This window comes from Nesoenas mayeri, assembly GCF_963082525.1.
Source record: "Nesoenas mayeri genome assembly, chromosome: 5".
Classification (NCBI taxonomy): domain Eukaryota; kingdom Metazoa; phylum Chordata; class Aves; order Columbiformes; family Columbidae; genus Nesoenas; species Nesoenas mayeri.
Window position 1 is genome coordinate 24,766,509 of NC_137548.1, and position 13,115 is coordinate 24,779,623.

Below are 13,115 nucleotides of genomic sequence, written 5' to 3' on the forward strand. Positions count from 1 at the left end.
ATCTCTGAGGCTGAAAAGCTGCCTCTTCCAAAAAGCAATGCCCTTGATTCCTAACTAGCATTTGGCAATAAACCTAAGTCCCTGTGGAGGGAAGGTGCTATCACTTTAATGAAGCCTAGGAAAGCCCTGGTTTGGGTTGCATTTATACTTGGGCAGTAACCATGCAGACAAAGCCTTGTGTTCTCTGCCACAAGAACAAGTGGAGAATGGCACTCAGCTGAGCTGAAGAGGCAGGTTTGATACACTACGGGGTGAAAAGTATGGAAGAATTGTAGTTAGTTAGCACCACATAGGAGAGGATGCAGAGATTATCAAGTCAACCCAGCACTGAAGCATAATATTGGGATCTTTTCTCTTTTTCTTGGTATCTGGGAAAGGAGACGTGCATTCTCTCAGGGACATACATCCTACCTCTTCAGGGGCCTGCGGGGATTGTACATGGGAGGGACTAGCCAGGCGTAATGACACACTGTACAAGGGCGCAGAATATCTTACACAGTTAGGAGCATCTTTCCCGGTAAGAAGTGGGGCCTGTATGTACAAGTGTTCGCTGTTGCTAGAGGAGCCTGCGAGGCAGCTGTTTTGATCAGGAGAGGTCCAGCAGCACTCTTCTCCAAAGGAGCATCTGCTCTATGGTTAGAGACAGAAAGGTGACAAAAAGGACCCTGGCTGCTTTCCTATCTGACCCCTCATAACATCAACAGATAAATTTTATATTGACTCTTCTCTTCCTGCTTCTGTCCCCACTTACCCTCCAGCGCTGGCAGAGGGAGCTGGGGAGCAGGTGGCCTGGACAGTGCTGAGAGCATCACTGCCCTGATGACCGCCTCAACAAGTGCAAGAGCATATTCTGGTATTTCCCACAGAGAAAACAAATGAAAAAAAAGAGAAACAGGTGACTGATTAAAAGAGATTCCTCCCTCCTGTACATGAGATTCTGCAGTCACGCCGACAGAGAGACATTAAATAATTCTTCCATAATAAATGTTTGGAGATAAAAGCCGGCGGTGGCTGCTGCTGCTGTTTGGATTGCTCCGTTGTCTGCATCTTTGTTTCTAGTTTGTTCCCCGGCCACTGTCGGCTGGTGCTGGGGCTGTCAGACCTTTGCCTCTAGCATTTCTAGGAAGAGTTTATGCATGGGAACCTTGCCCTGCAGTTTGATGCTGTAGAAGTGCTGCACAGCTTTGGCGGCTGTCTGCCGCAGGAGGGGCAAGGTCAGGAGCAGCTTGCCTGCTCGCCGGGGCTCCTCGTTGCGCTGACTCAGCTCGTAGTCCTGCAGGGCTTCGTGGAGAAGGTCCTGGAGTTTCTGCACTGCATCCATGTCCTCTATGTGCATGGAGTCTGGGGGGAGGGAGAAAAGACAGCAGAGGCAAGTCAAACAGGAGGAAGGAAATCCTTTATTGTCCTGAAGCCAAGGATGTTTTCTTTCCTTTTCATTTTTTGTTTGTTTTGTCCCTGCTTTTTTAGGGGCAGAGGGTGGAGGTGGGCATGAGGGGGAGCAGTTGTTTTTGTTGTTTTGTTTCTTAAGGGGGAAAAATCCACCTTGCTGGCAGGTGTTGGTGCTGCTGCTGTGAAGTTCAGCATCAGCTCAATGAGTTGGCCCTAGCAGTGCAGGGATGGTAAGGCTGCCAGGGGCAGGTGACACATTGTGCCCCGTGTGCTGCCCATTTTGTCAGCCACACCAAGGCTGCGCAGGGGTCAGCTGGGAGCCTTTGTGACTTACACATTCACTTGCCCTCCATGCTACTTATGGAGAGAGTCACCCTGCAAGGGGCAGCAGCTGCTGTGCTGCCGCTTGGGAGCAATCTCATTAAGAATAATTAACACTGCTATAGTGCTTCATCTGTCTAAACTGCCTAATTGCCATACAGCTGCTCAGGGTGTCAGCAAGACAGAAAAGCCCCAGTAGGTCACAACCAGTGTGCCCAGGGGTGTTGCCAGACCCACCTTTGTGCATATGCCCCTGTTTTCAGAGACTGCCAGCAGCTGCTCAGGGAGCTCCTGCTTCAGGAAAGGAAACCCGCACCTCCTGCATAGCCTCTTTCCTTGGGCTGCCAGTTAGGTTTCTACAAGCTGCCAGAGGGCGAGCAGGGTTAGCACAGCTCCTTGGTGTGTCCCTGAGGCAAAGGTAGCTGGTAGCGACACAGTCCAGGGTTGAACTGGGGAACCTGAGTTGAATACAGGCTGCTAAACTTTTGGGTAAGTCATGGTGACAGAGGGCAGCACCAAAGAGCAGAGAGGTTGGATTAGAGAAGCTAACCGTGCACAGCATCACTGGAGGTTTTTCTCCTTTTCATCTTGCTGATACTTGCTTCTTTCTTACAACCCTGACAGAGCTGGAGACACTGCTCCCGTGTCTTCATTGTTCAGAGACTTTTAATCGATACTAAACCCATTGATAAAGATTCCTGCCACAGGGCAATGAATCCAGAAGCAGCAGCGAAGGGACACCAGGGCAAGCACACATGGTTGCACTGTTGGCCACTACAGCTGGGCTTTGCAGTGTGGCAGCACTCTGACTCAGCCCACACACATACAACACAAACATGGGGACATGGGTTCCTCAGTGTGACAGCAGTGAAGGGGAGGAAAGCTGGCTGAAGCTCCAAAATCTCCCTAGAAATATGCGTCATCTCTATGGAGAGAGCAACACAAATTAGACTGAATTTCATAAGATACATGTACAGTAAATGCTATTTATCTATTTATGATGCATGACTGATAAAGTATTACAACAGTTGTGAAAATATTATGTCTAGCAAGAAAGCTGATTAAGAAGCTGTTTCGAAGGAATGCACTAATTAGAGGATATTAAAGGGTTGTATTTCTGATAAGTTACTGAGGAAGGATTGTTCTTGCTGCATTTGCTTTTTGTATTCAAGAGACCAGGCAAGGAAGCTCACAGAGAAGGGTTGGTAGGTCATCGTAGTGACCTGAGCTAGCCACAAAGGTCGATTCTGAAAAGTAGAGAGGGAGAATGCATGTTGCCAAGTCAGTCTGGCAACTTCTCCCAGCCAGGCAGCACCTCTGGAAAATTTCCATGCATCATCTGGGAGAAGTGAGTGGGATCTATTTCCTGTCAAGTCGCAGAGATCATTTTGGAGACTGGAAGCATCAAGAGCTGGAGCTAGGAGAGAAATGTCCTCCGGCCTATCTGTTTAATGTCCTGGCTAGGGGCACAATGGGGAGAAGTAATCACAGCCCAAGTTTGCAGATCCCAGCAGGTGCTAGAAGCCATGCTTCAGGTCAAAGTAGGTGCTCTGTTTTTGGGTACGGATGCTGCTGTAAAGTAAACAGAATCCCAAACATGTGCCCTTCTGGTACTTGACCTGTGTAAGGTGATGAGACTTAACAGCACTAAATAACTAGACATATACAGGGAGAGGAACTGGAGAAACAAAGATCAAAGCCTGCCCCACACCCCTACTCTTTGCTGAAAGAAGCTCAAAATCGGCAGCTGACTGCAAAAAATAAAATAACATTGCAGGATTAATTTCCTTGCAATCCATCAGTGAGCTGGTGTCAATGGCATTGATAAACTGTTAATTACAAAATCAATAGCTATGAATTTTTACAGCTGTCACAGCAGTGAGGTGGAGGGAGGCTGCCTGACCAAGTCTCTGAGGGTCAGCTGGCCTGGAAATCAGGCTTCATGTCAGAAGCCCTTCTCCAGCACTGCTGGCATGCGGTTCAGGGTGGGTGTGAGAATGAACAAGGCTCACTGCCTCCTCACCTCAACTCCTTTCTTGCAGCTTCTGGCAGAAACAGCAGGGACCTCACAGGACCCATAAGTACAGAATTTGCTATACATCCTCATATTAAATCCAGACTTTGTTCACTCCACCTCAGCACTAAAGTGCATTGGGTAAAAAAAGGGGATATAAGGTTTGGCCAGTCTGGGGTGTCCTTAAGCCAACACATGCTGTATGCTGGTCTGGAGGGCTCTTCAACGCACAGATTGATCAATTTGTATTCCTGGGGAAGGCAGACCTAGGAATGCCTAAGAAAGGCTCCGAAGGGCAACTAGTCTACAGCACCCCTAATCCGTGAAAAAATCAGCAATCATATTGTTGGGACTTGCCTGCTCCTCTGGGCATTAAGAATTCATTTCTCAGCTCTCTAAAATGCCCTTACTAAAGACAGAGTTCGCTTGAATTATCTTTGCCAGTCCCAGCAGGTGTGTCCTTGGTGCGTTACACTGAGGACTCAGATATCAGCCACAGCTCTGGCAAGGTCAGCCTATTGTCAGCTTCTCCTCTAGTGAATAGTGAGTGAGCTCCCACTTCTGGCTTAATTTGTTTTAATTCCTAGAAACAAAGGGTCAACGTACATAGGGCTGCATGGAAGAGAGGAAAGTCCCTAGAAGCTGGGTTGCATGAGTAATTACACCCAGCAGGGAGAGGGAAAATTCACGAATTTATGTATATGCGGGGCAAGGCAGAAAGCAGGTCTTGGCAGCACAGGTGCTAATGTCAGTGCTCAGCTTCAAACTGAGTCTCTGACCCAAGGGAGCTGAGGACCGGCCCAGAGGCAGTCTGGATTCCTACTGTTTTAGGCATCAGCTGTTTACATGCACGCACATACATGGGGGCTCTGCAAGCTTACTCCATGTCAAAAATACACTAAGAAAAATAATTTCTGTTAAAAGAAGGTGAAGGTTGAATATGAAAGTTACATTAGAAAAATACACTTGCCCTAGTCTAACTTCCTTATGTGTGTGTTGTGAGAGGCTTTAATTACATGAAAAAGATCTCGTGCGTTACTTTCACATGTTTCACTATGAATAACAAGGCAGGATTTTTGTGGATTATGCTCCTACATAGCTGCACTTATATCTGCACTAGGAGAGATCAGTGAAGTCAGAATGGCTTTTCCCATCCAGTTGAGAACATGCTTTGGCCTGTGCCTCCTGACCCTTACCTTGTGATCTTTACTTCAGAGTGCTGGAAGCAGAACCCCAAAGCGGCTGATGAGTGTTGGTTGTTCTGCTCTGCCTTTGCTCAGTGTTTCTCCATTCCTGATACAGACTGTCCCATAAGGCTCAGCCTGGGCTCGGTCCTGACAGCACAGTGAGCAACATCAGCAGAGAATGGTTCTGTTGCACTGTGAGGAACTTTACAGCACCAAGAGTCAGGTCCTGCAGTGTTTTTGCTCATAGCATGGGCCAGATAAATGTCCTGGCGTGGCACTTATCCTGTCACCTTGTCACAACTACTGCCTTAGCACTTCAGCCTCTCTGAGGAGCCCTTCTCCCTGTTTAATCCTGTGACCTTCCTGGTAGACAGGAGGCATGTTCTTTAACAAGAGTTGATTACATTGCCAAAAGCCACCATCCCACAGTCGACAGAAACCAGCCTTGGCCATCTGCCCATCCTGGTTCAGTGGCAAAGTGAAGGCCGTAATTAGAGCTAAAAAAGCAATATATGAGAAATTGAAAAAGGGACCTAGATAGCAATTTATAAGAATCAGAAGTTATGAAGTGTAGAAAATCGATAAGGGAAGTGAAGGACATTGGAGGAAAATCCATGTCTGGGAGGGCTAAGGACAATAAAGAAGTTTTATAAATATTTAAGAAATAGAAGAAAATAAGAAAAATGACCATTTGTAGGGGAGCTCTTTCCACCTGGAGATGATGAAACTATTAATAGCAGGGCAAGGGAGACAGAACTCCTCAGTGAGTATTTCTGTCCTGTTTAGAAAAAAAGAAGCATTAGGTACCTGTATTATATTAAGATGATAAAGACTTCTTAGTCTGTTGTTTAGGCAAGAACACACTAGAAATCTGTTATGGACAAATTTCACAGAAATCACCAGAGCTGGACAACTTGGCTTTAAGAGTTCTAAAATTGCTGGCTGATGCCCATCTAGGGCAGATTAATGATTAACAAGTCTTGTTATTTTTGAGCAATTCAAGATGCCTGGAAAAGTTCTAATGATGCACGCATTTTCCTAGGTCTTATCTGACAATTTCCATGTTAGCCTGATGTGAACCAGGGAAAAATAAAGGAAATAAAAATGTGACGTTCAATTAAGACTTACAAGATGGTATTTAAAAGACATGTAGATGTGGCACTTAAGGGTATGGTTTAGTAGTGGACTTGGCAGTACTAGATTAATGGTTGGACTTGATGATCTTAAGTGTCTTTTCCAACTTAAATGATTCTCTGGCTCTACTGCCAGTCAACATGATACTTTGGAATAGAGGTCTTGTCAAACAAACCTGATTTCATTCTCTGATGAGATTACAAGTTTGGTTGATAAAGTTAACTGCATAGATGTAATAGACTTAGGCTTTTATAAGGCACTTGGCTTAGCACCACAGGACATTCTCATGAAAAAATTAGCACTATGCAATATCAATATAGCACACTTTCAATTGATTAGTAACTGGCTAGATGACAGATCTCAAAGTAGCTATCAGTGGTGAATCATCCTTGAAGGAGGAGTTTTCTACTGGAAATCCACTGGGATCAGTAAAAAAAACAGATGCTATTCAACATTTTTATCAATGAGCTGTAAGTTTGGTTTTTTGTTGTTGTTGTTGGTTTTTTGTTGTTGTTGTTGGTTTGTTGTTGTTGTTGTTGTTTTCATTTGCTGCTGCTAAGAAGTATAGATGGCAAAGAGGAACAGATTAGTGTAAAATGGTGAGGACAGGGCAGCCTCACAGCATTCTGAAGCACTTGCTTACTCTTGAAGTAATACATCTATAGGCATGTAATGCAACTATGGAACAGGAGCTTAATTGTGTCAAGCTGTCAAGTGCAAAAAGACCTGGGGTCAAAGGATGCAGCTCAACAAAGACCCGTATCTGGAGGCTGAACTCAGGCAAACTGACCTTAAAGATACAGTGTCTTTTATTTATTTTTTTTTTTTTAAACTGAGAGAATTATTAGTTATTAGAGTCAGCTACCACAAAAATATATAGGTTCCCCGCTCTTTTAATCCCTTCAGCTTCACACAGGGTGTCTTTCTGGAAGGCAGCTTTAGCCAAACACATATATTAGAGTCACTACTGGGCTGCAAGGATGAATTCTGTGACCTGCATGATGCAGCTCAGCAAGGAGATCTGGTGTGAAACAATGAGACTCAAGGGATGTAGAGGGAGCCCTCGCCACACAGTAGCTTTAGCAGTTTCCCTTTTGGAAGGGACTCCTGAGCAAATATGTGTCTGGCTTTTGTACAGCATCAGTGCAGCATGCAGCACCTGCTGAACTGAGGGTTGTGACCCTTCCCAGACTGAGAAGGAAGCCACTGGGCTGAGGGCTCTGGCCTTCCTCATCTTCCTCACAAGCTGAAATAGAAAAGGCAACATCAGGCTTCTGCCTGCATGTCTTACCCTCTGCTGTACTGATCCACACTGTCTCCCAGTTAAAGAGAGATTCAGTACCTGTGGTCACTGAATATCTCTAGGACAAGACCAGGCAGCCCCAACCTCACAGCTTTTTGCGGGATTTGAAACGGGGACCAGGGTTTCCTTGTTTCTGTAACTGAGCAACACTGCCCAGGTGGGATGCAGATATGGCTCACATTGCCTTAAGGCACTGGAATTCATTTGCTTTCTTTTGCCTTTCTTTTACTGACAGAAACCAGCCATCCCTGCCTGGTTCCACTCCCTAGGACAGGGTCAGAGCACACTTGCAGTTCTAGCAACAGCAAGCCTCCTTTCTCCCTGCTCTCCATCTTAGGTCCTACTCTGTGGACTGAGAGGAGCTTTGAGGATGTTGCATGACGCAGGCAGAGCACAGGCTTGGGCAGAAGGCTCTAGTCTCCTCCCAAGCCACATAAAAGTATGGGCCTTGACTCCCTGATCATGAGGCTGGCTGGGCTAGGGCTGTACCTGAATTGGCGAGGGCCAAAGCTTTGAGCGTGACAAACTCCTCCTTTTCCACCTTGAGCTTCTTGTAGCGTCGCACCAGTTGTAGGATAGCCAGATAGAGCTCCAACAGCCCTGTCAGACGAGAGTGCTCTTCATCCATGATGTAGTCCTCAGCATAGACAAGCTTGTCCTCATACGGCAGGGAGCGGTACACAATGCCCAGGATGAGGATTTCCATCCAGGCGCTCTGCAGGAGGCTCATCTGGTCCCCAAGGGAGAGGTTGGAGAACCCTGACAAAGCAAAAGACAAGCAGGGTCAAATAGGTGTGCAGCAAAGCCTCTAGGAGCCTGGGGTTTTTGGTTTCCCTGGGATTCACTCCAAGCGCTCTCCCCCATTGGCCTGCTGCTTTCATGAAAAAAAGGAAAGGTTACTAAAGGGACCCTGTCTCCCTGGCAATCAGCACATGTGGCCCTTACCCTTCTCTTTGCTCCCATGCCCACCCACAGCTTCAGATAGGAGTTCTGATGCTCTGACTGTGATTATGGCAACTCAAGGTTAATGATAACCTCTTTTCAATGATCTCTGCTTTATCTATAGCAGCAACTGTTTTGTACCGCATCATCCTGCTCACTGTTCCTCTGTAGATTGGTACTGAAGCCTATTTAGTCTTCCCCATCTGACCAAAGAGCAGAGAAGAGCTCCTGATGGCAGAAAAGAAGGATTCTGATGGGACTGGAGGGAATGACATAGGCCTGAATTACAAGCATAGCACAATCTCTAATTTTGGCCAACATGAGAAAAGGTCCTACCACAACAGAGTACTGAAATGGATTCAAAAGCTGAATGCATTTGTGAACAGAATCTTCTTCTATTCCTCAGCACTCTGAGCTCCACACCATCAGCTTTCTGCACCTGATAGCCAACAGCCCTACTCAGCGTTCAAAAATACCTTAATGGTGTCACACAAGTACCTAAACCACAGCCAAACCCAACAGCAATGGAACCAGCACACAGCAGTAAACCAAGTCATTCTCCTGAAATACAGAAAGAGCAATCACCATCTGGAGATGGACCCTGACAGCCTCAGAGGCACTTGAGAAAGTGGAGAGGCCAAAACACAGAAGCACTGTCTGTCCTGAGGGGAAAAAAAATAGAGGTGCATGGGAAAGAAAGCTGTGTCTGTTATGTCCTCTGTACCAGGGACCCTTGAAGGCCAGACTGTGAAAGATCCCGAGAGACGGGCACTGTGCAACAGCCATTGCAGACAGGGATGCCAAGCACAGCGTGTTGGTCCCATCTAGGCAGCTCCTGCCCACCACTGACAGGCAGGGACTGTGCTTTTTGGCAGCTCCCTGCAACTCAGGATTCTCAGGGCTGTGAGAGAATGGAACACCCAGAGACCCCTCAGCTGGGGGTGATGCTCCTCCAGCTCCCCATGCCAGTTTTCTCCCCAGACTCTTATTAAGCTTCAGGGCTCACCAAGAGGCCTGTGAGCAAATCAACCTCTATGCAGGAGCCGCCCAGTCCTGCTGGCTGTGTGCTGGGCTCAGCAGGACGCCTTCATCCCACAGCCCTCCCTGCTCATCATTCTTGGCCCTGCATCTAGGCCTAGGTAGCCAGCCACCATGATCATCATTTGATTTCTCTTGTTATCAAGTTGGCAATTAACAAAAGAGCTGATGATTGCTATATTGACTGACTGTGGGTTCTCTTTTTCTATCTGTACTATCTCAGCTGGAAAAGGGAAGGCAAAAGGGTGGGTTAGTGGTATTTATTTATCACTACGCCATGTTTTCTGTTTGTGTTGCCAGGGGAAGCAAAGGGTGATAATGGCCTGGCAGCCCTTGGACATCCAATTTCCCTTATCAGGCCACTGAATAGAAAAGAGGCCCCAGGCCACATTAATTAACAGATACCAATCAGCTGTCACGTGTTGTGTGTGCAAGGTCTGAGGGGAGCAGTGGGTGGGAGGGAAGAATCAATAAACCATTGGGGAGGAGTGCCAGAGGGAACAACTAAAGAGGAGTCCAGGCTACTGGGGAGAAGAGCTGCAAATCCAGCTCCATGGCTGTGAGATTGATTCCTGTACAGCACAGCCTGTGCTCCATGTAGCCCTGCACTACAGGGTGGGCAAATCCCACCCCTTGCTCAGGCTGTGAGTACTTCAGGGGTGCCTTGTCCTTTGCCTCACCCTTCTGCCCTTGTGCTCCTGCGGTCAGTACAGTGCTGCTCCTGAGCACAGCCCTCCTGACTGAGTCCAAGTGCAGGCTCATGGAGCTCAAAGGCTTGGGATCCTGTCTCCCCAGGTCTGCTTGCTGCACAGGGAACTGATGAGATTAGCTCTGAGACAGGGGTCATGGTGCTGTGCACAGCCACTGTCATGGTCTCTAGCACCCAGAATCTCTCCTTCAATCACACCTCTCCTAGCTCTGACCATGGAGAAGAGCCCAGCATCAGGCTGCTGCCTTAAGCCCACTTTCTAGGTCAGTCACATGGCTTTTCTGCATCTTCATTCCCATCTGGATTACAAAAGGGGTTATGACATCGCCTCACTGCAGTCTGCCAACAAAATTTGTTAAAGATTGGGAAACAGTCATGTAGTAGAGTGAGAGGATCTGGGACAGACATGGCTCACACTTTTCTCCTACAGAATAAAGCAGAAAAGTTGACTTTACCCTAGCAGTACCCTGTACATCCAGCATCTTCGTTAATCACTCTTTCCCAGAGGCAGTTACTGCAGGTGGGAATTGCACAGGAGCGACCAAGCTCTACCCTGTGCCAAGGAGAACAGAAGAGCCAGCTGCAGTTGCCCTACCCACCTGGGAAAGCCCCTTGCCAGAAGCACTCCCAGGTAGTCAACACTCCAGCTCGGGCAGGCAGGTGTGAAGGAGGGAGAGCTGCGGTACCAAGCCTGGACTTGAAAGGGCTGACAGAATCAGGACCCTTTTCCTCCAGTGTTTACACATACAGAATACAAGGGCTGGAGGACTGTGCCTGTATCATTGCAGTCTGCACCAACAAGGGAACATCATATAACCTGGGATCTCCCATGCTATAAAACTTGAAATCAGGAAAGGCAAATGTTAATTTCACCTGGCCAAAATCACAGGCTTGCTGTTACAGGTTTATAACACTGGAGAACCTCTGGTTGTGGAACTCAACTGGCTCGTCACCTTCCAGCTCCCAAGAATTTCTAGAATCCAGACCTTTTGCATTCCTGAATTGTTTGATGGCAAAGCATCCAGAAAATGCCCTTAGTGATCTGTTTCTTGCTGCTTTTCTCAGGTCTGATCCTGAAAGGTGCTGAATGCTCCACTGCCATCACTGGGCTCCCACAATAGGAGCCTCTGCTGCATGCATGTTTCCCTCCTTCCCAGGTGCAGGTTGAGAAAAGCTGCTTTATTTGCAATAGCTGATGTGACATTCAGGTTTTTTATTTTTTGTGATTTTTTTTTTTTTTTATTTCAGTGGTTTGGCAGTGGGAGCTCCCAGAATTAAAAAAAAAAAAAAGTCACATAATTTGTGGCAAGTGGAGTTCATAATCTGTTAATTTATTATCATTTCTGTCATCCTGGAGGGCCATTAGCAGAGGTAATAAAGGGAGATGTAATTATAGGATCTGAGGCCACTCCAGACACAGCTGCTGTCACTCTACTTGCCATATTTCATTCTGTGCTAGTACTATCGTCTTCCTAGTGAGAACAGCACAACAGCTACCCTGGGAGAGCCTTCACTGTCACCCCTTGAGAGAAGTCTTGTCTCCCTGCATCAAGGCACACAGAAAAGGTAGATGTTGTTCAGAGACAATCAGCAGAGGGGGGAGGATGAGTAGTGGGGAGGGGGCCTCATACAGAAGGGGACAACTCCACATTGGCTAAGCGTGCCTTTTAAGCTAACAGCTAATAAGGCTATTGAGCTAATAACATTTGCTAAACACCATTAAATCATGTTTTCTTGTTATCGTAGGAGAGTGTCTTTAAGCTTAACTGATTTTATTTGCTAACACTGTGGGGTAGAAGTTGGTGCTGACACCTGGGATCCTAGAGGGTTGGTATGACTTGAATGTCACACTGTTCTTTACTAATTCCAGTGTGATTACAAGGCAGGAATATGTGTCTTTTGTCCCCTTCTCCATACTTCTCTGTCCAAGAGTGCATGCACACAAGAGGCAATTCCTATTTTGCTCAAAATCCTTGGAAGGCAGAAACACGGGGCACGGATAGCCTAGACACCTGGCAGCCTCTTGGACCTGCCCTGCTCTGCCCCCTTGCTGCCTAACTCAGTATGTTTCATACTTGTTTCAGAACTATAGGGTATTTTGTCCCATTTTTTTTAACTGTCTTTATTAGGTTTGTTTCTTGGTACTGTTCCCTTGTGTAAGAATCCCCAAGCTCCCTCCTGTGCACACAGTCCTGTTATAATACTGCTGCTGGTCTGAACTATGCCAGGCTGCTGGCTGTTACTGTGTTGCAGGGCCTTTGTTAGGAAAGGAAAATACACAGAGAAAACTGAGATGATGGCTGGTATGTCCTGCCTTTCAAAAGGAGAGGAAGAGTCCCTTTCACAGTGCAGGAGTAATCACTACTATGCTTCTGTTCTGGGATAGTATCACCGTGGCAGTCTGGAAAACGCTGTAGAAACTTGGAGCTGAGCATGCCATGCTCATCCTGCAGCTGTGAGCTGGGGAACTACGGCAGGGTGCCCTGTGCAAACACAAATAGCCAAGGTTAGAAGAACACACAATGGCACCTCACTGGACAGCCATAGCAGCTAATTGCATTGCATTTAAACCATTCCTGTTAACACCCCAAGTACTGGGTTAGTAGAGCAATCCAGGCTGAGTTCCCTAATCTCCACTGTCACCCTGCTTGTGATGAATCAGCCTCAGATGGATTCCAGTGCTAGGGATGGGTGTAATCCCTGCAGATACTGCAGATCTTGTGTAAGAAGGGCACCACTGAGATTAACCTCTGCTCAGAAACACTGTCCTGAAAAAGTTTCTCCAGATTTCATAGTCCCACCACATAAGAGTCCGTATTTCACACAGTCAGCTCCTTCAGCCTAGGTCCACCCTGCCTGCAGATGGGAGACACTTGCTGTGTCACTCAATCATACAGGTACTCATTGGATCCAATCAGTGAGCCTTCTGAGGCTGGTCACATTGCCAATGAATTTGTCCTCATTGTTTATCAGCACAGAGGCCTGGAGATTCACTGACAATAGTGAGCATGTCTTCCATCCCAATGTGAGTTGTTCTGTGATGAATCCAGTATGACAAAAGCTTTCCTGAGTCTGGGC

The 13,115-nt window shown here is 46.9% G+C and overlaps 1 protein-coding gene across 1 annotated transcript in view; it reads right to left on the reverse strand.

The window, feature by feature from the left end:
- Positions 1 to 1,096: 1,096 nt before the first annotated feature.
- Positions 1,097 to 13,115, reverse strand: part of ESRRB (estrogen related receptor beta) — a gene marked incomplete at its 3' end in the record, with an annotated part of 84,757 nt that continues 72,738 nt past the window's right edge. Inside the window, exons 6-7 of the mRNA XM_080346036.1 lie at positions 7,838 to 8,107; positions 1,097 to 1,341 (exon numbers count right to left, since the gene is read on the reverse strand). Coding sequence (XP_080202162.1) covers positions 1,097 to 1,341; positions 7,838 to 8,107 — 515 coding nt within the window. The remainder of the gene's footprint in view (positions 1,342 to 7,837; positions 8,108 to 13,115) is intronic.